Source organism: Pelodiscus sinensis, chromosome 30 (assembly GCF_049634645.1).
Source record: "Pelodiscus sinensis isolate JC-2024 chromosome 30, ASM4963464v1, whole genome shotgun sequence".
In the NCBI taxonomy this organism is placed as follows: Eukaryota; Metazoa; Chordata; order Testudines; family Trionychidae; genus Pelodiscus; species Pelodiscus sinensis.
Genome location: NC_134740.1, coordinates 2,584,735 through 2,607,051, shown reverse-complemented (window position 1 = coordinate 2,607,051; position 22,317 = coordinate 2,584,735). Strand labels below are relative to the sequence as shown.

The window sequence follows — 22,317 nt, the reverse complement described above, 5'->3', positions numbered from 1 at the left end:
AGTGGTTAGAGCAGGCCAGGGTCGAAGCCAGAACTCCTGGGTTCTCGCCCCAGCTCTGGGAGGGCAGTAGAGTCTAGTGGTTAGAATAGGCCAGGGTCGAAGCCAGAACTCCTGGGGTCTCTCCCCAGCTCTGGGAGGGCAGTAGAGTCTAGCGGTTAGAGCAGGCTGGGCTGGGTGCTGGGAATCCTGGGTCCTCCCCTTAACTCTGTCCTGACTTGTCAGCTGACCCCATCCGACTGGCGCCCCCCCCCGAGGTGTGCCTCAGTTTCCCCCGCCATTATAGGGGAGACTATCTACCTCCTCCCAGGGACCTAGGCTCTCTCTTCAGGGCTGGCTGGGAGGTCTGCGGGAGGGGGGGTCATGGTGTGGAGACACCGCCCAAGGGCACATTGGGGGGGTTGTTACTGGGCTGCAGACCAGCCCAGCCGGATAAACCGGTTTGGGATCCTGACTCAGCGCAGGCCCCTGGACAGCAGAAGGTTTCCAAGCAGCACAGAGGAGGGGCAGAGTGGGAGGGGGAGGGCGGCACTGTGATCTCACCACTAGCCCGCACTCCCCTCCCAGAACCCAGGGGAGACACCCCCCCTTGTCCTGCCCGTCAGTGCCTTTCATAATAGCTCCCCCTCCGGACTCTTGCTCCCCACCCCCTCGCTGTTGAAGGGCAGCGGGGTCTAGTGGTTAGAGCTGTGGGGGGGGGGGAGCACTGTGAGCCAGGACTCCTGGGTTCTGTTGCCAGTTGTGGGAGGGGCACCAGCAGGGCTGGGGGGGGGAGCGCACATAAGAGAGGGGGGGCTGTTCGGGGGGCACAGACGCAGTCTCTGTGTCTTGGCCCTGTGGCAGAGAGACAGGATGATGAAGGGATGGACAGACTGAGCAGGGGAGGAGGAGGGACGGACAGACAGACGGGGGGCTGCAGGAGAGAAGGACGGACAGACAGATGGGGGGGCTGGAAGGACAGACAGGGGGCTGCAGGAGGGAGGGACGGACAGACAGATGGGGGGCTGCAGGACGGACAGACAGACGGGGGGGCTGGAAGGACAGACAAGGGGGCTGCAGGAGAGAAGGACGGACAGACAGATGGGGGGGCTGGAAGGACAGACAGGGGGCTGCAGGAGGGAGGGACGGACAGACAGATGGGGGGCTGCAGGACGGACAGACAGACGGGGGGGCTGGAAGGACAGACAAGGGGGCTGCAGGAAGGAGGGACGGACAGACAGACGGGGGGCTGCAGTAGGGACGGACGGACGGAGGGCTTCAGGAGGGAGGGACGGACAGACGGGGGGCTGCAGGAGAGAAGGACGGACAGACAGACGGGGGGGCTGCAGGACGGACAGACAGACGAGGGGGCTCGAAGGACAGACAGGGGGGCTTCAGGACGGACAGACAGACGGGGGGCTGGAAGGACAGACAGGGGGCTGGAGGAGGGAGGGGCGGACAGACAGACGGGGGGCTGCAGGAGAGAAGGACGGACAGACAGACGGGGGGGCTGGAAGGACAGACAGGGGGCTGGAGGAGGGAGGGGCGGACAGACAGATGGGGGGCTGGAAGGACAGACAGGGGGCTGCAGGAGGGAGGGACGGACAGACAGATGGGGGGCTGCAGGACGGACAGACAGACGGGGGGGCTGGAAGGACAGACAAGGGGGCTGCAGGAAGGAGGGACGGACAGACAGACGGGGGGGCTGCAGTAGGGACGGACGGACGGAGGGCTTCAGGAGGGAGGGACGGACAGATGGGGGGCTGCAGGAGAGAAGGACGGACAGACAGACGGGGGGGCTGCAGGACGGACAGACAGACGGGGGGGCTCGAAGGACAGACAGGGGGGCTTCAGGACGGACAGACAGACGGGGGGGCTGGAAGGACAGACAGGGGGCTGGAGGAGGGAGGGGCGGACAGACAGACGGGGGGCTGCAGGAGAGAAGGACGGACAGACAGACGGGGGGGCTGGAAGGACAGACAGGGGGCTGCAGGAGGGACGGACGGACGGGGGGAGGAGCGGACAGACGGGGGGGCTGCAGGAGGGAGGGAGGGACGGACGGGGGGGGCTACAGGACGGACAGACGGACGGGGGGCTGCAGGGCGGACAGACAGACGGGGGGGCTGCAGGAGGGAGGGAGGGACGGACGGACGGGGGGGGCTACAGGACGGACAGACAGACGGGGGGGCTACAGGACGTACAGACGGACGGGGGGGCTGCAGGAGGGACGGACGGGGCGGAGGGGCGGACAGACAGACGGGGGGGCTGCAGGACAGACAGACGGGGGGCTGCAGGACGGACGGACAGACGGGAGGGCTGGGGGAGGGGCGGACAGACAGACGGGGCGGAGGGGCGGACAGAGGGATGCGGGTCGGATGCCGGGGAGCCCCGCCCGGCGCGGACACCCCGCCCCGGGCCCGCCCCGTGTCCGTGTCCCGGCCCCCTCCCAGCGCGGCGGGCCTGGCTCCGGCGGCGGCCGCAGGTCCCGGGCGGGGCGATGGAGGGGGGCGGCGGGGGCGCCCCCAGCCCCTTCGTGCACCGGCTGCAGCTCTCGGGGGCGCAGAGGGCCCAGGTGAGGGGCTGGGAGCGGCGCGGGGGGGTCGCAATGGCTGTGGGGGGCGGGGGCCCCACATCTGGGAGGTCAGGGACGGGGGGGATGTGGGGGAGCAGGGGCCGAGAGGATCTGCCTCGGTTTCCCTTTCGCTTTCGCTTTCCCCCTCGCTATTCACAGCCCGTGTCGCTACAGACCCCCCAGCGCCGCCCGCAGCCCCCCCAAACCCCCAGCGCCGCCCGCAGCCCCCCCATACCCCCAGCGTCACCCGCAGCCCCCCATAACCTCCCCAGCGCCGCCCGCAGCCCCCCATAACCTCCCCAGCGTCACCCGCAGCCCCCCCATAACCTCCCTAGCGCCGCCTGCAGCCCCCCACATGCTCCCAGCGCCGCCCGCAGCCCCCTGATCTCCCCGATCCCTCCAGGGCTACCTGTAGCCCCACCCCCCATTCCTCCTCAGCGCTACCCGCAGCCCCTGCTGGTCCCCCCCCCCCCCCCCAAACACACACACACATCCTCCCTGGCTCAGCAATGCCCCTTATATGGCAGGAACCTCTGCATGTGTCTCTTCTGCAGCAGCCTTTGGCATCCTGGTCTTCCGGTCCAGCATGTCTGTCTGTCTGTCTCACCCCACACTGCATCTATCTATCTATCCATCCCCACACCCCCATCTATCTATCTATCTATCTATCTATCTATCTATCTATCTATCCCCACACACACCCTCTATCTATCTATCTATCTATCTATCTATCTATCTATCTATCTATCTATCTATCTATCTATCTATCTATCTATCCCCATACACCCCCTCTATCTATCTATCTATCTATCTATCTATCTATCTATCTATCTATCTATCTATCTATCCCCACACACCCTCTATCTATCTATCTATCTATCTATCTATCTATCTATCTATCTATCTATCTATCTATCTATCCCCACACACCCTCTATCTATCTATCTATCTATCTATCTATCTATCTATCTATCTATCTATCTATCTATCTATCTATCCCCACACACCCTCTATCTATCTATCTATCTATCTATCTATCTATCTATCTATCTATCTATCCCCACACCCCCTCTATCTATCTATCTATCTATCTATCTATCTATCCCCACACACCCCCTTCTATCATTCCCTCTCCTCTGCACTCCCTATACCCCATCCCCCCTTGTAGTACCCCTGTCTCCACAGGCTACAGTGGGTTTGCTCTGTGCTAACAGGCCCTGTGCTCTGGGGTTACTCCTGGTCAGTGCTTCCAGGGGGGTACTTGAGGGGGGAGAGAGAAAACACATACCGGGGATGCTGCGTTCCTAATTAGCAGCCTTCACATTTAGGACAGGAAGGGTTGGCCTTGGAGTCTGAATTATATCAGCTGGGAACGACCAGCTCCCAGAGATCCTTGTGAGCGGTAACTGTACATTGTTATGAACCGCGTATTAATATTGTCCCCCCCCCCCCCAAAAAAAACCACAATCTGAAAGAAAAAATAAAATAAAATCTGTGTCTGTTGAGAATCAAATTGCTTCAGTGTTTGCAGCATCTCCGGGTGCTTTCCCGCCACCGACAGCCAAAACTCTGTGTTTCGAACAGAGATTAATGCAATCGCTGTTTGTATCCTTCCGTTCATTGACAGCCACTGCGAGCAAGTCAAATGCTTCCCTGCTCCGAAATTATAGAGTGCCCCAATTATTAACCCTCACAAACAGGTGACTTCCTTTTGGCACTAGCTGGAAAATGTCATTAAGGAATAGGTTTAAAAGCCAGACACTGGGTTTATTTTTAAACGGACACAGGCAGCAAAACTCTGCTGTGATGATATTGACATGTAATACCCACTGGGGCTGAGTCAAATCCTAGGGATCCCCTGGTAATGATGCTTAGCCTTAAGATGCTAATTGTTTCATCTAGGACACCACTGTGTGACACGCCTGTCAGTTAATCACCGTTTCTATTTATCCACATTGCTGTTTCCTTTTGCATCATCAGGCACGGATGGCGGAAATTCTGCCCTGGTGATACTGAAAATTGTTCCTCATTTGGGTTGCATCTTCTGAGGTTGCACAAGTTTTTACTATTTATTAGGTGTATTACCATAGCGCTATCAGGCCTAAAGACTTGCTTATTAGGTGTTGTGCTATGCTCCCCACGCTGCTCTCAGGACACCAGGTGCTGTATGCTATTAGGTGCATTACTGTAGCTCCTAAGAACCCCTGTCATGGTCCAAGATGCCAGGTACTGTACATTAGATGAATTACGGTAGCTCCTAGGTGGATTATGGTAGTGCTTCGTTACCCCGTTTGCGGCCTGACGCCAGGAGCTGTACGTTATTTATTAGGTCCTACGCACCCAGTTGTGGCCTATGATGTTAGAGTCTGTATGTTATTTATTAGGTGCATTACGGTAGCTCCTATGCACCCAGTTGCGGCCTATGATGCTAGGGGCTGTATGTTATTCATTAGGTGCATTACGGTAGCTCCTAAGCACCCAGTTGTGGCCTATGACGCTAGGAGCTGTATGTTATTTATTAGGTGCATTACGGTAGCTCCTATGCACCCAGTTGCGGTCTATGACGCTAGGAGCTGTATGTTATTTATTAGGTGCATTACGGTAGCTCCTAAGCACCCAGTTGCGGCCTATGACGCTAGGAGCTGTATGTTATTTATTAGGTGCATTACAGTAGCCCCTAAGCACCTAGTTGTGGCCTATGATGTTAGGGTCTGTATGTTATTTATTAGGTGCATTACGGTAGCTCCTAAGCACCCAGTTGCGGCCTAGGACACTAGGAGCTGTATGTTATTTATTAGGTGCATTACGGTATGTCCTAGGCACCCAGTTGCGGCCTATGATGCTTGGGGCTGTATGTTGTCCATTGGGTGCATTACGGTAGCTCCTAGGCACCCAGTTGTGGCCTATGACGCATGGGACTGTAGGTTATTTATTAGGTGCATTACAGTAGGTCCTACGTACCCAGTTGTGGCCTATGATGTTAGAGTCTGTACGTTATTTATTAGGTGCAATACAGTATGTCCTAGGCACCCAGTTGCGGCCTATGATGCTAGGGACTGCAGGTTATTTATTAGGTGCATTACGGTAGCTCCGTGGCACCCAGTTGCAGCTTATGACACCAGGGGCTGTAGGTTATTTATTAGGTGCATTACGGTAGCTCCTAGGCACCCAGTTGCAGCCTATAACGAATGGGGCTGTACGTTATTTATTAGATGCATTACGGTAGCCCGAATAGCCCCGGTCATGGACAGGGCCTGCCCCCAAGAGCTCCTAGAGAATGGTTCCTATCCAGCAACTCACATGTCTGCCTCTGTCATAACTAACCTGGATACCTAGTTCTTGCCCCTGGGTCTCAGCTGGCTGGGCCAGTCTCACCGGGCTGCTCAGAATGACAGAGAGGGAGGGGCGGGGCGTTACTCTTAGTCACTCCTGCGGTATCTGTGGGCGGTGACGTGGGTCCATTGCCCCGGAGGTATTAACCTCTCTCTAGCCCTGCGTGTGCTGGATGGGCGTGGGCTGGCCAGGTGCTGGAATGCACCCATGTCTCGGTGCTGCTACTGCCGTGTTTATTTCCACCTGCCCGGCTGCAAACCCCGGGCCGTGAGCGTGCTTGAAGGGTTTGCTAACGAAGTTCGCCATGGGCAGAGTTAAGGGGTTTCTTTTGCAGCTGCTGAGTTTGAACAGGGCAAATGCTGGAATGTCTCCAGTCATAATTAATAGCCTCAATAGTCCTATTTCCATTTGGTGTTAGCTGCATTGGATGGCTCCTATTCTGAGAATCCTCCAGTATTAATAACTGTTTCACTTTTAGTAGCAGTAACAGAGATTGTGTATTATTTACACTAGTATTAATTTACCTTATTATCAGTGTGTTAGTTTTGCAGAGGGCCAAACTGAAAAGCTCCTACTTTGGAATGGTCTTAATTAATATCCGGATTATGACTCTTATTTAATTATATGCTGGCTTGAATGAAGGGCGGAGAATGTACCTTAAGGTTAATAATACTAATTATACTGGGTGCTAATTAGCTATGAAACTTCAGGGATTGCATGAGTCACATCCCAGAGATTGGTTATTAAGGACAGTTATCCTGAAAAGAAAACAACTTCCCTTTGGAGTTAAAATACCTTGATTCTTTCCCTTTCTGATGAAACTGAATTAAATATTTATTTTCCTAGTTAGTGATTTTAGGTCGGGTTGTGGCAGATTGGACTGACCACAAAAATGCTGAGTTTATTCATTATTTTTAGAGTCGGAGTTTCTCCGAATCTTATTCACAGTTTAAAATGACACTGAAACATTCGCGGATTCATGACCATTTGACCAAACCGTTGGTTTTGGCAACAAGCTAACCAAACAAAAACTCAAATTGCTTCATGCTGATGTTTTTCAAAACACATTTTGAGTTTTGTTTGCATTTCGCTTCAAAATGTCTTTTCCTTTTAGTTTCTGGTTTTTATTTCATGTTGATAAAGAGCCAAATGTGTTAATAAACAGTGACTCTATAAAAAGATGATTCATTCGGCTGCAAAAAAAAAAAAATCAGCTTAGCAGTTTGCCAAAAAAACCCCAAAATTGTCATTTTCGGTCCAACCTGAAACAGAATCCTTTTCGTAGGCTGACTTCCAAATCCCTGGTTCTTTCATTTATTATTATTATTATTATTATTATTATTATTATTATTATTATTATTCATTTAATTCAGCAACAGCCAGAGTTGTCGAGATCAAATTGTGATGTTTCTACAAGACAAATGAAATATGATTAATGATTAAGTCTCCATGCTGTAGGCGTATCCAAAATATAGAAAGTTTGGAAAACTGATCAGATTTTGCAGCCTTTAAAGACATATTGTTTGGTGCCTCGGTTTCCCCCATGCCACCATTTCAGGTGTCTGCAACAGTTAAGGAAGTTCTGAGTAAGCGGATAGAAAAATACAGGAAATGAAAAGTGAAAGCAACCCAAAATCCACAGCAAGGACCCCAGAGTAGGCTGCATTTGCAACATCTAAGCTTTTATTAAGAAGGTGAATAACGTGTTGTATGAATTGGAGTTTGAGCTGGGGTAGTGGAGAACTTTTACATTTATAAAATTGATGATGATTGGTTCAGGCCCTGTATTAGGAAAGTATTGACGGACGCGTCTTATGTTATGATTTATCGTGGTTAGCTGGGCTGTGTCTGGCTGCACAGGGGCCCGTGTGGAGCTGGGATTGGTACATTTAGCATTTGTATTAATAACAGTGTGAACAGATGGAGGGAGACCGATGAATCTGTCCCTGGACCTCAAATCACTCTCAGAAAAGAGGCTCAAAAAGAAAAAAGCCACAAGAAATGCAAAACTGATGCAGACAAAACAGAATCAGCATCTAATAGACAAAACACATACAAACACGTAGAAAGAGTTACTAACACCAGAAAAAGTAAAACACACAACGGGCACGTTAACTTACAAACGGAAAATAACACAAAATATCCAAACACACAAACATCCACAGTACACACAAACATGAAATAGCACAATGCACACAAATACACAGTAAACATCCCACAAACACATCAATATCAACTAAACAAGGAAACAGAAAATAACATAAAACATCCACAGTGCACCCAAAACATCAATCGAATACACAATCAAAAAAACAATGCAACTATGGATATGCAATACAACTAAACACACATCTGAAGAAGCGGGTTGTGCCCACGAAAGCTCATGATACCATCTACATGTTTTGTTAGTCTTTAAGGTGCTACTAGATTATTTGTTATTTTTTTAAGTTTTTCCTGTTACAGACTAACTCAGCTTTCCCTCGGAAGCTTTTGAACTAAACAAATGATATACAAAACAACTAAACACACAGACAGAAAAGGGCACAAGCCACAAAAACTTCCAGTGTACACAAAACAACATAGACACCGAAACAGGAAATAACACAGTAAACCAAAATCATTCACGGTACCCATAAAGGAGACAAACAGAAATGAACACAAATTACATAAAACACACACAACCACGTGACATGAACACACAACAACTAACCAATCGCAAAATAACAGAAAACATCCACCATCCACACAAAACATTCAAAGCGCACAGCATACCTACACACTCACAGAATAACGCAATCCACACACCTGCCACACACAGCAGTCGCATGCACTGAACAACAAGCAGGAGTTAACTAATGCAGCCTAGCAAAACAAGCTAACATACATAGCTCTAAATCCCTGTGACCGGGTTACATGCCTGACGGCCTTTGGAACTCCCTGCCTCATGATCACAACTCCTGCTGGTTCCACAGCTGACAGCTGCTCTTGGCAGCCAGCCTGGACCGGGAACACTGCCCTGGGTGTGCTTGTTTTTGCCCAGTAGTCGTCAGCTCGAGGATAAGACGCACTAAGGGGCCCACACTCACTGCGTTACACTCTGCCCCCTACTGGTGGGGCCGGAGTGGTCGGTGCTGGGGAGGTGACGTCTCTCCCGTTGCTTTGCAGTTCTACCTGCTGGGAGCAGTTCTGGCCCCTCTCCGCGTGGCCCTGGCTTTCCTCGTTCTCTTCCTCGCCTGGCCCTTTGCGCTACTCCAGGTGTTGGGCCGGCCGGAGGCAGAGCTGAAAGAGCCGCTCGTGGGATGGAGGAGGTAAGAGAGACCCCACCCCAATGCCTCCACCCCTCACTCCTGACCCGCATCCCTGTCCACACACACGCACACATAAGTCTCCATCTCTCCCGTTCCAGCGCCGTCTCCCACAGCTCCATCTACTTCCTGAGCCGCCTGATGTTCTTCCTCCTGGGCTTCCTGCGCATCCGGGTGCGGGGCCAGCGGGCATCGCGGCTGGAGGCCCCCATCCTGGTGGCCGCCCCCCACTCCACTTTCTTTGACCCCATCATCCTGTTGCCATGTGACCTTCCCATCGTGGTCTCCCGCACAGAGAACCTCCACGTGCCTGTCATCGGAGGTGAGGGGGTGGGGAGAGGGGCCCTTCCATGGGGTGAGGCCAATGGGGAACGTTGGGGTCATCGGATGGAAGAGCCAATGGAGTAAGATGAGGCGACGAGCCCTTCCATTGCATGGTCGGCCCATTGGGTGTTGCCAATGGAAGATGTTGGGGTCAGCGGATGGAAGAGCCCAAGGGTGGAATGAGGAGATGGGCCCTTCCATTGCATGGTCGGCCCATTGGGTGAGGCCAATGGAGGATGTTGGGGTCATCGGATGGAAGAGCCCAAGGGTGGAATGAGGATATGGGCCCTTCCATTGCATGGTTGGCCCATTGGGTGTGGCCAATGGAGGACGTTGGGGTCATCGGATGGAAGAGCCCAAGGGTGGAATGAGGAGATGGGCCCTTCCATTGCATGGTTGGCCCGTTGGGTGAGGCAAATAGGGTCATCGGATTGAAGGGCCCATGAGGTGAAGTGGGGAGATGGGCCCTTCTATTTCATGGTCATCTTGGATGGTTCCATCCATTGGACCCTTCAACCAGGTACATTCCAGTCTTGGGGGGAACTGGAGCCGCATCCGTGGGACTCCAGCTACAAGAGGGTGGGGCAGGAAGTGGGGCACAGAGCCAGGCCCAGCAATGTCCCATCCTCCCCATTTTTGGTGGGTTGTGCTCCCACTGGAGAGGAGAGCACCGTGGGGATGGGGCAGGATGGAGAGGGCCTCTGAAAGGAGGAGATGCGGGGTGGAGAAAAGTGGAACTCATGGAAGACAATGGGGGGTGGAGGAGACGACCCAAAAGTGAGGACCCAAAGTGGCCCTCTAGGGGTTGGGTGGTGGCCGTTGGTGGTGAATCCATCTCCTGTGCTCTCACCTGTTTCTGTGCCTCCTGCCAGCCTTGCTCCGGTTCAACCAAGCCATCCTGGTGTCCCGCCATGACCCGGCCTCCCGCAAGAAAGTCGTGGAGGAGGTGAAGAGACGGGCCACGTCCCAGGGAAAGTGGCCACAGGTGAGATTGCTCCCCCCGCCCCCTTGCCACACACACGCAATTCCCACCCCCTTTCCTGGATCAGCCCCACATCACCGCCCCATGGTATCTGACTGTATCCCCTTGGTTCCTCCCCCAGGTGTTGTTCTTCCCAGAGGGGACCTGCTCTAACAAGAAAGCCTTACTGAAGTTTAAGCCAGGTAGGAGGAGTAAAATGGCTTAGCTCACATGGGGGAAGGGGGGCAACTAGAGTAACCCCCCCCCCCCACCCTGGGAGACCCACGTCCAGAGACTCCTCACTAGGTGGTGTGACTGGAGGGTGAGATGGCCCAGTGGAGATACAGGAAACCCCAGCCTAAGCATGTGAAACAGGAGGAAACATCGCTGGAGGACACCGTGTAATCCCTTGTATAAATGGTAGGCGTAGACCTGGAGTAATTTGCAGCATGGACTGAGAGTAGCAACACCATCTGAAGCAGAGAGTTAAACCTGGAATAAACCTGGAGTAACATGCTGGGTAAATTGAGAGCTCAGAGTAAACCTGGAGTAACATGCTGTGTGGGTGGAGAGTAGCTACTCTGCCTGAAGTTCAGAGTAAACCTGGAGTAAACCTGGAATGAAATGCTGTGTGTATTGAGAGCAGCTGCTCTCTCTAAAGCGCAGAGTAAACCTGGAGTAAACCTGGAGTAACATGCTGTGTGTGTTGAGAGTCACTACTCTGCCTGAAGCTCAGAGTGAGTAAACCTGGAGTAACATGCTGTGTATATTGAGAGCAGCTGCTCTCTCTAAAGCTCAGACTAAACCTGGAGTAACATGCTGTGTGTGTTGAGAATTGCTGCGCTTCCTGAAGCTCAGAGTAAACCTGGAGTAACATGCTGTGTGGGTTGAGAGTTGCTACTCTGCCTGAAGCTCAGAGTGAGTAAACCTGGAGTAAACGTGGAATAACCCATTGTGTGAATCAAGAGCAGGTGCTCTGTTGGAAGCACGGAGTAAACCTGGAGTAAACCTGGAGTAACAGGCTGTGTATATTGAGAGCAGCTGCTCTCTGTAAAGCTCAGACTAAACCTGGAGTAAACCTGGAGTAACATGGGGTATGTCTACACTACAAAGTTAGTTCGAACTAACGGACGTTAGTTCGAACTAACTTTAATAGGTGCTACACTAGCGCTCCGCTAGTTCGAATTTGAATCGAACTAGCGGAGCGCTTAGTTCGAACTAGGTAAACCTCATTTTACGAGGACTAACGCCTAGTTCGAACTAGCTAGTTCGAACTAAGGGCTGTGTAGCCCTTTAGTTCGAACTAGTGGGAGGCTAGCCCTCCCCAGGTTTCCCTGGTGGCCACTCTGGCCAACACCAGGGAAACTCTATGCCCCCCTCCCGGCCCCGGACCCCTTAAAGGGGCACGGGCTGGCTACGGTGCCCGTGCCAGGTGCAAGCCTGCCAGCACCCAGCTAGCAGACCCTGCACCTGGCACGGCACAGAGCCACCCACCCGATGCCCCCCAGCCCACCCCCTCTTGCCGGGACCAGGCTGGCGGCTCCCGGGAGCTTGCCCTGGACCGCAAGAGGCGGGCACCTTCCTGGGCTAGTGCGGACATCGTGGACCTCGTCCACGATCTCCGCACTAGGCACAGGAAAGTGGCCGGCTAGGGCAGGAGAGCTGCCAGCCTGGCCACCCAGGACCAGGTGTGCATGAAAATCAAGGGGGTCCACTGAGACCCCCGACACTGAGCCCTGAGCTTACAATGGCCGTACTGGGTCAGACCAAAGGTCCATCTAGCCCAGTAGCCTGTCTGCCAACAGCGGCCAACCCTAGGGACCCTGGAGGGGATGGACCGAAGACAATGACCAAGCCATTTGTCTCGTGCCATCCCTCTCCAGCCTTCCACAAACTTTGGGCAGGGACACCACTCCTACCCTCAGCTAATAGGACTCCATGGACCCAACCTCCATCACTTTATCTCACTTCCCTTTAAACTCTGTTCTAGTTGTAGCCTTCACAGCCTCCTGCAGCAAGGAGTTCCACAGGTTAACTATTTGCTTTGTCAAGAACAACTTTCTCTTACTAGTTTCAAGCCTGCTACCCATTCCTTTCCTTTGGTGTCCTCTAGTCCTTCTTTATGGGAACTCAGGAAGAACTTTTCTGAATGCACCCTCTCCACCCAACCCCTGCTTTTAGAGACCTCTATCCTGTCCCCCCTCCGTCTCCTCTTTTCTAAGCTGAACAGTCCCAGTCTCTGTAGCCTTTCTTCATCTGGGACCTGTTCCCAACCCCTGATCATGTTAGTTGCCCTCCCCTCCCCCAGCCTTTCTCTTCCCCTCTCCCACCTCCTTTTCCCAGTCTCCCCCAGTTTTTTTTCAATAAAGACAGAGTCAATGTTGGAAGAAACGTTATCTTTATTTTGTACATCAATAAGAAGGGGGGCTAGGGAAGGGTAAGTGGAAGGAGGTGAGGGAGGAATGGGGTACGAGCCCCCGATGGGGAGGACTGGGCTGGCTCTGCGGGCTTCTGGGGGTGGAAGCTCTCCTGCAGCCCCCCAATTACTCCCTCTCCCTAGATGGCAGCCTGCGGCAAGTGCAGCCGGGCTGATGGCCGAGTGGTGTGATGTGCCCAGTGTGGGCACTCAGGGCACTCCAAGCCAGAACTTCTTTGCAAGCGGGGCACCCCTTAGAACTGTGTGTCCGGGGTGGGGGTCGGGACCCTTTAAGCGCAGCCCTCGGCTAGCCTGAGACAGCATCTCCATGCTCTAAGTCCTCCTTTTATGCCCTGCCGGCACTGCTTCCGGCCATCATTAAGCCCTGTTCAGAGTCCACTCAATGTGGACTTACTAGTTCGAACTAGCAAAACGCTAGTTCGAACTAGTTTTTAGTTCTAGATGCGTTAGTTCGAACTAGCTTAGTTCGAATTAACTAATTCGAACTAAGTTAGTTCGAACTAGCGCTGTAGTGTAGACGTACCCATGCTGTGTGGGTTGAGAGTAACTACTCTGCCTGAAGTTCAGAGTGAGTAAACCTGGAGTAAACGTGGAATAACCCATTGTGTGAATCAAGAGCAGGTGCTCTGTTGGAAGCACGGAGTAAACCTGGAGTAACATGCTATGTTCATTGAGAGCGGCTGCTCTGTTTAAAGCTCAGAGTAAACCTGGACCAAATCTGGAGTAACATGTTGTGTGGTTTAAGAGCAGCTGTTCTGTTTGAAGCACAGCATAAACTTCGAGTAAATCTGGACTAAACTTGGAATAACACACTGTGTGGATCATGAGCAGCAGCACTGTTTGAGGACCAGAATAAACCTGGAATAACACACTGAATGGATCAAGAGCATCAGCTCTGTTGAAAGCATTGAGTAAACCTGAAGTAAACTTGGAGCAACATTCTATGTGTATTGAGAGCAGCTGCCCTGTTTGAAACTCAGATTAAACCTGGAGTAAAGCACTCCTCATAAACGGAACCTCAGTGTAAATATGGAACAGCCTCAGTGTAAATGTCAACTAAGCCGCAGAGTGAAGAGGAATCAGAGTCAATCTAGAGTAACCCTCTAAGTAAACATGTAAAACAATCCACTGTAAAACTAGAGTCAGTGTAAATCTGGAGTAACCCTCTGCCTAAACACCGGATAAATTTAACGTTACTGAATTGTAAACCCAGAGCAAAGGACAATAACCCACACAGAACTCCATGAGTTTCTCCAGGTGATCTCCATTCCCCTAAACCCCTGTGTAAATCCAAAGTGAATATCTTGGTGTAAATGTGTCTGTCTCTCCCAGGTGCCTTCATCTCTGGGGTTCCCATCCAGCCCATCCTCATCCGGTACCAAAACAGCCTGGTGAGTGTCTGGCAGGGATACCAAGACAGGGGGATGGCGCGACTGGGCCGTTCAACCAACACCTCTGCTCTTCTCTTGGCAGGACTCGACAACCTGGGCATGGCGAGGTCCTGGAGTGTGAGTTATGCTTGAGGGAGAGGGGGTCTGTCTGTCTGTCTGTCTGCTGCCCCCTGCTCGGGCAGGCAAGCACTGCAGTGTGTCTGTCTCTCTTCTGCTCACTCCCTGGAGAGACAAGCACTGCTGTGTGTCTGTCTCTCTTCTTCACTCTCCCTGGAGAGACAAGCACTGCTGTGTGTCTGTCTCTCTTCTTCACTCGCCCTAGAGAGACAAGCACTGCTGTGTGTCTGTCTCTCTTCTTCACTCGCCCTAGAGAGACAAGCACTGCTGTGTGTCTGTCTCTCTTCTGTTCACTCCCTGGAGAGACAAGCACTGCTGTGTGTCTGTCTCTCTTCTGTTCACTCCCTGGAGAGACAAGCACTGCTGTGTGTCTGTCTCTCTTCTTCACTCGCCCTGGAGAGACAAGCACTGCTGTGTGTCTGTCTCTCTTCTTCACTCGCCCTGGAGAGACAAGCACTGCTGTGTGTCTGTCTCTCTTCTTCACTCTCCCTGGAGAGACAAGCACTGCTGTGTGTCTGTCTCTCTTCTGTTCACTCCCTGGAGAGACAAGCACTGCTGTGTGTCTGTCTCTCTTCTGTTCACTCCCTGGAGAGACAAGCACTGCTGTGTGTCTGTCTCTCTTCTTCACTCGCCCTGGAGAGACAAGCACTGCTGTGTGTCTGTCTCTCTTCTTCACTCGCCCTGGAGAGACAAGCACTGCTGTGTGTCTGTCTCTCTTCTTCACTCGCCCTGGAGAGACAAGCACTGCTGTGTGTCTGTCTGTTTTTGTCGTCCCCCCCCCCTCCGGTGGAGGGGATGAACCCTGCAGTCTGTCTCTCCTGCTGTACTTTTGGAGGACTAACGTCGAGTGTCATGTCTCTCTCACCACCCCTACCCTGCACACTTTGCTACCCCCAGGCTCAAAGTCATCTGGTTGACGGCATCACAGCTCTGCACCACCGTGGAGGTGGAGGTGAGATTGGACAGGGTGCACCCTAGGGCTGTGCTGGGACAGTGGGGGCCAGCATTCCCCCATTCCCCCCCCTCCATGCTGCCCCCTAAGCTCCTTGTCTCTTGCAGTTCCTCCCCGTCTACCAGCCCAACCCTGAGGAGAGAGTCAACCCCACCCTCTATGCTAGCAACGTGCAGAGAGCCATGGCCCAGTAAGTGGGGCTGGGATTGGGGGGGGGGCACCCACAGGGGGGTTGGCAAGGGTACTGAGGCACGGTGGTGGCGGAGCGGCTGGTGTGTCATGCTGGGGAGCGGAGGCAGAACATGGAGGATGGGGATAATGGATATCTGGGTGGCACAAGGTATCCAGGGGAGTCGGCACGGGGGGCACTGGGTTACAAGTTCCCCAGGGGGGGCAGGAGTGGGAAGCTCAGGGGGGGCTGGATTGGGAAGCCATGGGGCACCAGTGCGTGGGGCCTCAGGGGGGTGGCATGGCCGCAGAGCCAGGCAATTTATTCCCGTGTTTCACCACCCGGACTGGAACTTTTTCCTAATGTCCAACCTCAACCTCCCTTGCTGCAGTTTAAGCCCCTTGCGTCTTGCCCTGTCCTCAGAGGCCAAGGAGAACAAGTTGTCTCCCTCCTCTTTGTGACCCCCTTTTAGATACTTGAAAGCCGCTCTCCTGTCCCCTCTCCGTCTTCTCCTTTCCAAACTAGCCAAGCCCCGTTCCTTCAGCCTCCCCTCCTCGCTCCTGTTCTCCAGACCTTGCATCCTTCTTGTTTCTCTTCTCCGGACCGTCTCCCATGTCTCCACGTCTTTCCCGACATGGGGTGCCCAGAACTGGACACAATCCTCCAATTGAGGCCTCGCCCACGCAGAATGATGAGATGGATGGGGGGCCAGGCACGTAGGGGGCAGGTGGGAGGGAGGGAGGGACATGGGGGTGTGGGGCTTATAGGGGCACTGCGGGGGGGGGGGGTTGGGGGGGAAATCGGAGCCCCCCCTCGGTCTGACCCTGCCTCTCCCCGCAGGGCGCTGGGCGTCCCGGCCACCGAGTGCGAGTTCGTGGGGGCCCTGCCGGTGCGGGCGGTCGGGCGGCTCCGGGTGGCGCTGGAGCCCCGGCTCCCGGAGCTGGAGAAGGAGCTGCGGCGGTCCAGGTGAGGAGAGGGGAGGCAGCGGGGGGAGAGGCCGGAGGGGAGGGACAGACGGATGGACGGTGCAGGGTGGGAGGAGGGGCCGGCCGTGTCCCTCACCTCTCTCCTCCCCCCGACATGGGGATTCCCCCCCTGCAGGTGGGTCGTGGGGGCCCCCTTGCCCAGTGGTGGGGCAGGGACCCTGGGGCGCCGGGATCTCGCACGCTGGCTGGGGCTGCCCCTCCCGGAGGCACCGGTGGGCCTCTGTGCCTTCTTCCAGCAGGTACTGTGGGGGGGGGGGGGGAGTGGGAGAGGTGGGGGAAGGGGATTACCCAGGGGTGGGGGAGGGGAATTGTCTCGGTGGTGGGGGAGGGGTGGGGATTGTCCCAGGAGTGGGGGAGGGGGACAGTCCCAGGGGTGCGGGAGGGGGGTTGTCTGGGTGGTGGGGGAGGGGTGAGGATTGTCCCAGGAGTGGGGGAGGGGGACAATCCCAGGGGTGTGGGAGGGGGGTTATCTGGGGCAGTGGGGGAGGGGTGGGGATTGTCCCAGGAGTGGGGGAGGGGGATAGTCCCAGGTGTGGGGGAGGTGGGTTGTCTGGGGCAGTGGGGGAGGGGTGGGGATTGTCCCAGGAGTGGGGGGAGGAGGGGTTGTCTGGGGCGGTGGGGGAGGGGTGGAGAGTGTCCCAAGAGTGGGGGAAGGGGGTTGTCTGGGTAGTGGGGGAGGGGTGGGAATTGTCCCAGGAGTGGGGGAGGGGGGTTGTCTGGGGCAGTGGGGGAGGGGTGGGAATTCCCAGGAGTGGGGGAGGGGGATTGCAGAGGAGGGGGACGGCTGTGGGGGTGGGGGCCCTGTGCCCACAGGTAACCCCCCTGTCTGTGTGTCTGCCCACCAGGACGCGGGGGGCCGCATGGACGCCCGGGTGGTGCGGCTGGCCCTGCAGGCGCTGAAGGGGGGGCGCGGCCCTGAGGAGCTCATGCGGCTGGCCTTTGAGGTGGGAGGGGGGGCAGGGAGAGTGGGGTGCAGGCGGGAGGGGCTCTGGCAGGGATGCGGAGATGGGGGGCGGGGTTGGGGGGATGGGGTGGCATGTGGGGGGTTGCGGGGGGTATCTGGGAGTGGTGGAATGGGGGGGCCACGGGTGGGGTCGCTGGGAGCTGCGGGGGGAGGGCGCCTGGGGGTCACAGAGGATATAGGAGCTGCAGGTGGAGGGTTTTGGGGGGCAGCAGGGGAGGTGCAGGCCCTGGGGGACTCTCTCCCACTCACCCCGTCTGTCCCCCCCCCACAGCTCTTCTGCAAGGAGGGGGCCGATCAGGGGGGGCCGCGCCTGCCCCAGGGGGGTTTCTGCGCCATCCTGCAGCTGCTTCTGGGGACGCCCTGGGCCGACGGAGCCGAACTCTTCGCCGCGCTGGGCGGGGCGGGGCCCCCCCCCGGGCTGAGCATCGGTGAGCAGCGCTGGAGAGATGGGGGGGCAGGGGGACAAAGCAGCAGACAGATGGACAGGTGGCGGGGGGACGGCCCAGCAGACAGATGCGGGGAGGTCTGTTAGACAGACGGACGGAGGGCCGGACAGACAGACCCGCCCAGACAGACGGACAGGAGGGGGTGTGGCAGACATACAGCCCGACGGTGGGACGGAGGACAGACAGACAGACAGGCGGCTAGACGGAGAAACTGACCCATGGGGAAGGAGAGGGAGAGAGGGAAGGAGGCTAAAACGCCAAGGCGGAGAGACAGGCGGACAGGGCGGACAGACGGAGAAATGAGATGGCAGATAGGCAGGCGGGCAGGAGGACAGAGAGCTGGATGGACAGACAGACGAGGCCAAGATGGGCAGACAGACAGGCAGGGGAGAGAACAGACAGACGAGAGGCCAGGACAGAAGGACCGAGGACCGATAGACGGGGAGGGGGCAGACAAACGGACAGGAGGGCAGACAGATGGGTGGAAGGACAGATAGACAGGAGAGAGAGCAGACAGACGGACGGGGGAGAGGGCGGACGGATGGGTGGGAGGGCAGGCAGACAGACGGACGGGGGAGAGGGCGGAAGGACGGATGGGAGGGCAGACAGACAGACGGACGGGGAGAGGGCGGACGGACGGGTGGGAGGGCAGACAGACAGACGGACGGGGAGAGGGCGGACGGACGGGTGGGAGGGCAGACGGACAGGGGAGAGGGTGGACAGACGTGTGGGAGGGCAGACAGATGGACGGGGAGAGGGCGGACGGACGGGTGGGAGGGCAGGCAGACAGACGGACAGGGGAGAGGGTGGACAGACGTGTGGGAGGGCAGACAGATGGACGGGGAGAGGGCGGACGGACGGGTGGGAGGGCAGGCAGACAGACGGACAGGGGAGAGGGTGGACAGACGTGTGGGAGGGCAGACAGATGGACGGGGAGAGGGCGGACGGACGGGTGGGAGGGCAGGCAGACAGACGGACGGGGGAGAGGGCGGGTGGACGGGTGGGAGGGCAGGCAGACAGACGGACGGGGAGAGGGCGGACGGACGGGTGGGAGGGCAGGCAGACAGACGGACGGGGAGAGGGCGGACGGACGGGTGGGAGGGCAGGCAGACAGACGGACGGGGGAGAGGGCGGACGGATGGGTGGGAGGGCAGGCAGACAGACGGACGGGGGAGAGGGCGGAAGGACGGATGGGAGGGCAGACAGACAGACGGACGGGGAGAGGGCGGACGGACGGGTGGGAGGGCAGACAGACAGACGGACGGGGAGAGGGCGGACGGACGGGTGGGAGGGCAGACGGACAGGGGAGAGGGTGGACAGACGTGTGGGAGGGCAGACAGATGGACGGGGAGAGGGCGGACGGACGGGTGGGAGGGCAGGCAGACAGACGGACAGGGGAGAGGGTGGACAGACGTGTGGGAGGGCAGACAGATGGACGGGGAGAGGGCGGACGGACGGGTGGGAGGGCAGGCAGACAGACGGACAGGGGAGAGGGTGGACAGACGTGTGGGAGGGCAGACAGATGGACGGGGAGAGGGCGGACGGACGGGTGGGAGGGCAGGCAGACAGACGGACGGGGGAGAGGGCGGGTGGACGGGTGGGAGGGCAGGCAGACAGACGGACGGGGAGAGGGCGGACGGACGGGTGGGAGGGCAGGCAGACAGACGGACGGGGAGAGGGCGGACGGACGGGTGGGAGGGCAGGCAGACAGACGGACGGGGGAGAGGGCGGACGGATGGGTGGGAGGGCAGGCAGACAGACGGACGGGGGAGAGGGCGGAAGGACGGATGGGAGGGCAGGCAGACAGACGGACGGGGGAGAGGGCGGACGGACGGGTGGGAGGGCAGGCAGACAGAAGGACAGGGAGAGGGCGGACGGACGGGTGGGAGGGCAGGCAGACAGACGGACAGGGGAGAGGGTGGACAGACATGTGGGAGGGCAGACAGATGGACGGGGAGAGGGCGGACGAACGGATGGGAGGGCAGGCAGACAGACGGACGGGGGAGAGGGCGGACGGACATGTGGGAGGGCAGGCAGACAGACGGACGGGGGAGAGGGCGGACGGACGTGTGGGAGGGCAGACAGACAGACGGACGGGGGAGAGGGCGGACGGACATGTGGGAGGGCAGGCAGACAGACGGACGGGGAGAGGGCGGACGGACGGGTGGGAGGGCAGGCAGACAGACGGACGGGGAGAGGGCGGACGGACGGGTGGGAGGGCAGGCAGACAGACGGACGGGGAGAGGGCGGACGGACGGGTGGGAGGGCAGGCAGACAGACGGACGGGGGAGAGGGCGGACGGACTGGTGGGAGGGCAGGCAGACAGACGGACAGGGAGAGGGCGGACGGACGGGTGGGAGGGCAGGCAGACAGACGGACAGGGGAGAGGGCGGACGGACGGGTGGGAGGGCAGGCAGACAGACGGACAGGGGAGAGGGCGGACGGACGGATGGGAGGGCAGGCAGACAGACGGACGGGGAGAGGGCGGACGGACGGGTGGGAGGGCAGGCAGACAGACGGACGGGGAGAGGGCGGACGGACGTGTGGGAGGGCAGGCAGACAGACGGACGGGGAGAGGGCGGACGGACGTGTGGGAGGGCAGACAGACAGACGGACGGGGGAGAGGGCGGACGGACGGGTGGGAGGGCAGGCAGACAGACGGACGGGGGAGAGGGCGGACGGACGGATGGGAGGGCAGGCAGACAGACGGACGGGGGAGAGGGCGGACGGACGGATGGGAGGGCAGACAGACAGACGGACGGGGAGAGGGCGGACGGACGGATGGGAGGGCAGGCAGACAGACGGACGGGGGAGAGGGCGGACGGACGGATGGGAGGGCAGGCAGACAGACGGACGGTGGAGAGGGCGGACGGACGGATGGGAGGGCAGACAGACAGACGGACGGGGGAGAGGGCGGACGGACGGGTGGGAGGGCAGGCAGACAGACGGACGGGGAGAGGGCGGACGGACGGGTGGGAGGGCAGACAGACGGACAGGGGAGAGGGCGGACGGACGGGTGGGAGGGCGGACAGACAGACGGACGGGGGAGAGGGCGGACGGACGGGTGGGAGGGCAGGCAGACAGACGGACGGGGGAGAGGGCGGACGGACGGGTGGGAGGGCAGACAGACAGACGGACGGGGAAAGGGCGGACGGACGTGTGGGAGGGCAGACAGACAGACGGACGGGGGAGAGGGCGGACGGACGGGTGGGAGGGCAGACAGACAGACGGACGGGGAAAGGGCGGACGGACGTGTGGGAGGGCAGACAGACAGACGGACGGGGGAGAGGGCGGACGGACGGGTGGGAGGGCAGACAGACAGACGGATGGGGGAGAGGGCGGACGGACGGGTGGGAGGGCAGGCAGACGGACAGGGGAGAGGGCGGACAGACGGGTGGGAGGGCAGACAGACAGACGGACGGGGAAAGGGCGGACGGACGTGTGGGAGGGCAGACAGACAGACGGACGGGGGAGAGGGCGGACGGACGTGTGGGAGGGCAGACAGACAGACGGACGGGGGAGAGGGCGGACGGACGGGTGGGAGGGCAGACAGACAGACGGACGGGGGAGAGGGCGGACGGACGGGTGGGAGGGCAGGCAGACGGACAGGGGAGAGGGCGGACGGACGGGTGGGAGGGCGGACAGACAGACGGACGGGGGAGAGGGCGGACGGACGGCTGGCGGGGGAAGCCAGGTGCCTGTTCCCTCCTCTCCTTCTCTTCTCTCCTTCCCCCAGGTCAGTTCCAGGATTTCACCCTGCGGCACCCTGCCTACGCCCCGCTTTTCCACGCCTACCTGCGCCCCCCGGCCCCCGCCCGCCGGGCCCCCACGCCCTGCCCCAACGGCCTTGCCCCCGCCAAGAGCAAGGCAGACTGACCCCCCACCCCACAGCGCACTGTGCTACCCGGGACACACCCCGCAACTCAGGGCCACAAGAGACGGACAGAAGCCAAATTCAGGGTGGGGGGAGGGGCTGATTGTATTTTTGTAAAGAATTTGGGGATTTATATTATTTTGGGGGCTTGGAGGTGGGGGAGGGGCTGGGTTTCTTCTGTTTTGTAAAATGGAAAGGAAGGCTATTTTATATATCAAATATCTATCTCTATAAAAATATATATTATATACCTATCTATAAACGAACTTTTAAGGCAAAGGCATTTTTGAGGCGCGCTCGTAAGAAAACCGGGGGTCGGGGCCCCATGGCAGGGCCTTCCTATCGAAGGTGGTGGTTTCAAGGGCGCCCTCATGCCGCTTCCTGAAACGCTAATGTGAGTTTCAAGGGAGCCCCCTGGAATGGATCCTGAGGCATTTCCATATATAAGGCATTGATCTTGCTGGCTCGGAGGCTGGAAAGGGGGGTACAGCTCTGGAGAGATGCCCCTCA

The 22,317-nt window shown here is 57.6% G+C and overlaps 1 protein-coding gene across 2 annotated transcripts; it reads left to right on the top strand.

The window, feature by feature from the left end:
• Positions 1-2,389: 2,389 nt before the first annotated feature.
• On the top strand, positions 2,390-22,073 carry LPCAT4 (lysophosphatidylcholine acyltransferase 4). 2 transcript variants are annotated; one of them, XM_075911977.1, is made up of 14 exons: positions 2,390-2,548; positions 9,047-9,189; positions 9,288-9,508; positions 10,383-10,495; positions 10,614-10,674; positions 14,241-14,299; positions 14,382-14,416; positions 15,314-15,368; positions 15,476-15,558; positions 16,378-16,503; positions 16,639-16,762; positions 17,369-17,467; positions 17,759-17,915; positions 21,670-22,073. In XM_075911977.1, the coding sequence occupies exons 1-14, from the start codon at positions 2,474-2,476 to the stop codon at positions 21,807-21,809; spliced, it is 1,491 nt and encodes a 496-aa protein (XP_075768092.1). In that variant the 5' UTR covers positions 2,390-2,473; the 3' UTR covers positions 21,810-22,073. The 2 variants fall into 2 exon arrangements, with proteins under 2 accessions (XP_075768092.1, XP_075768093.1); XM_075911978.1 differs by lacking the exon at positions 17,369-17,467.
• Positions 22,074-22,317: the final 244 nt, after the last annotated feature.